This window comes from Sinocyclocheilus grahami, unplaced genomic scaffold, assembly GCF_001515645.1.
Source record: "Sinocyclocheilus grahami isolate Dianchi unplaced genomic scaffold, SAMN03320097.WGS_v1.1 scaffold339.1, whole genome shotgun sequence".
In the NCBI taxonomy this organism is placed as follows: domain Eukaryota; kingdom Metazoa; phylum Chordata; class Actinopteri; order Cypriniformes; family Cyprinidae; genus Sinocyclocheilus; species Sinocyclocheilus grahami.
The window spans coordinates 238,736-241,577 of NW_015505518.1; the positions used below are offsets into that span (position 1 = coordinate 238,736).

The window sequence follows — 2,842 nt, forward strand, 5'->3', positions numbered from 1 at the left end:
TCTAAAAAAAAAAAGCAATTTTTAAATACGCGGAGCGTATTTCAAACATACAGCAAACCTTTTTAAATATTTTGATTTAAAAAAAAAAAAAACCTTTTAAACCGGTTAACTGATTGAATTAATCGGTCAAAATTCTTCACGGTCGGTTAACGGTTAAAATGAACATCCCTATCAGAGACTGAAAGTACTTTTTGTTTATCACTTAAAATGGTCTTTTTCCCCCTTTATTACTTTATATTTGCTTGTATGTTTTGAAGCTATATTTAGTTGGTTAAATTCTTAACAATTGTTTTGATTTATTAATAATTTGTAATTGTTTTAAAAATTAGCCTGCTTATATAATTTAATATAAATGCAAAAAAAATAAAAATTGGTATAAAATGAATATGAAAATGTGGCCATGTGCCTTAATATTGAAAATTGAGGATGTGACGAATCGTGATGCAACGTGATATCGAATTGAATTGAATCGTTGGCATGATAATCGCAATCGAATCGTGAAACCAGTGACGATTCGCACCCCTAATATTTTGACGCATAAATCATGATGCATTAGTAAGTTTGCCCTTAAGTTTGTTTGTTGTTTTCCTCAAAATGTAAGATAAAGTTTGGCAACCAAACAACTTCACCTTCTCACATGTTTCTCTCCGTTTCCACAGAACCAGATCAACTGTAAACTAGTTATCAGACATGAGCAAGAGAGCGCTGGCCTGCAGGAGAGACTGCAGAATGCTCTTTCCCACAACAAAACACTACAAAGCCAACTCAACGAAATGAAAAGAAAGATGGCCGAGTCTGACTGCAAGGTGCAGTGCATTCACAGTCATACAATACAGGAAGAACAGATAACTGAATATTCAGTGAGATAAACAGTAAATGGGATGTGTCATATACTGTATCAATACCATATCGGTTATTGGCTAACATGAGACATTACAGGAAAATACTGTTTCATTTTTTTTTTCAGTGTGGATTTTCAATTTAATAAGAAAATCCCATACATTAAAAAATAAACATCCATGTTTTCATACTGTACTTTATATTGCTGTGATGCCTAAATTCATTTGTAGCATTTAAAATGATTGACCTTAGTTTTTCATGCTTTACATTTAGTTTATTTAGACAAAATAGTGTAAAATGTTTAATATATGCCATTTATCTTTCATCAGACATCGGACATAGACAAATAATTATCACCTTATCGGTATTAGGCAGAATTTTAATATCAGTGCATCCCTAATTAAAAGACATAGTAAGACTACAACCGAATTTGGGTTTATAGATTAATGCATGAATTAGAATGTTGAATTTTTTTAGAAATACTTTTGAATTCTAAAAGTAATTTTGCTACCTTTCTTTCAGAGCAAAGAAGAGGTGATGGCAGTCCGTCTAAGAGAAGCTGACAGCATGGCCTCTATGGCTGAACTCCGGCAAAAGATAGCCGAGCTAGAAATACAGGTGAGAAATACAGGCGACATTATCAGTGTCTGTTTAACATGTTTAGAAAACTTCATAAAAGTTCTGCCAACCACTATATCAGTATAATTAAATATAAGTGTATGTATTGCCTGCAGAAAGAGGAGGGATTGATCCAAGGCCAGCTGAATCACTCAGACTCCAGACAGTATATAACTCAACTGAGAGAGCAGATCGCTGAACTCAAGAATGAGGTGAGGCTGTCACAAACAAACACTCACGTACACACACTAGTGGGCAAGTTCAGCTGCTATCTGTCACAATCTTTGCATATGTGATCAGAAAAAAGTCCAACCCACACTATTTTCGGTAAAAAGACGTGATCCCATGATCCCAAGTTACCAGTGGTGGAAAGAGTACTGAAAAAATATACTCAAGTAAAAGTACCATTACCTTCCAAAAAATGTAGTGTGAGTAGAGTAAAAGTACTTGTCCAAAAAACTACTTGAGTAAGAGTAAAAGAGTAGCCTATTTAAAAGTACTCATGAGTATTGAGTAGTGAGTACTGAGCTGTGGATTCTACCCCCTCATAATAAACGCTGTACACCGCAATTTATACATTTTAAAAACATTGTACATTCTGTAATTCACATTATCTTATTTGTCATAAAGAATGAAGAGTATCTATCATCCAGCAGTTTAAATTTTGACTGCCAACTCTTTAAAATACATTAAAACAGCACAGAAACAGTATTCAGTTGAAGAAAAGATGAAAGTTATTCTCAGTACAATCATCTCCATTTAAGTCATAAAGTTTGAAAAAATAGATTTAAAATCATGTGTAAGGCCACTGAGACAGCATATGCTGTTGTTGCACATAAAATATTAATGTTTAGAACAGTGCAAATACAAACACCATTAGAAACTCATAGTTCAGCATCACACATAATGATAATGAAAGCCCATTTCTCTCCAAAACGGTGCCAGTTTTAGCGTTTTGCAATAAAGAAATAAGAATAACTAAACTTGATAATTTATGTTACAATTTTAACATAAATGCACATTGTTCTAGAAGGACGGCAAATTCATGCCATACCTTTTACACATTTACTCGAATTGTTATGCTGATAATACAATTTCGTAAGGAAAAATGCAGTAAATAGCTAAGTATGTCTGGGGAAACTTTTTCAAAGGAAAAAACACACACACGCATGTCTCTTTGCGGAGCCACGGCGGTCTCGGTGAATTGAATCAGTAGCATCCACAACTGAACGGAACAAAAAGTGTTGAACTTGAAAATTGTTTATGCGCGAGTGCACTTGCTAAATGAAGGCGGATTGTCTAAAATTTATTAAAATAAAAAAAAGTTTATTAACGAGCTGCAGTTTTATTACATCAGGCGCTGGCACAGATGCAGTATATTAAC

At 33.7% G+C, this 2,842-nt stretch overlaps 1 protein-coding gene across 2 annotated transcripts in view; it reads left to right on the forward strand.

Moving 5' to 3' along the window:
* Positions 1–662: 662 nt before the first annotated feature.
* Positions 663–2,842, forward strand: part of LOC107603019 (EVI5-like protein) — a 13,531-nt gene continuing 11,351 nt past the window's right edge. For both annotated transcript variants that reach the window (XM_016295681.1, XM_016295682.1), the window contains exons 1-3: positions 663–806; positions 1,363–1,458; positions 1,575–1,670. In XM_016295681.1, the coding sequence (XP_016151167.1) occupies positions 774–806; positions 1,363–1,458; positions 1,575–1,670 (225 nt within the window). In that variant the 5' untranslated portion in view covers positions 663–773. The remainder of the gene's footprint in view (positions 807–1,362; positions 1,459–1,574; positions 1,671–2,842) is intronic.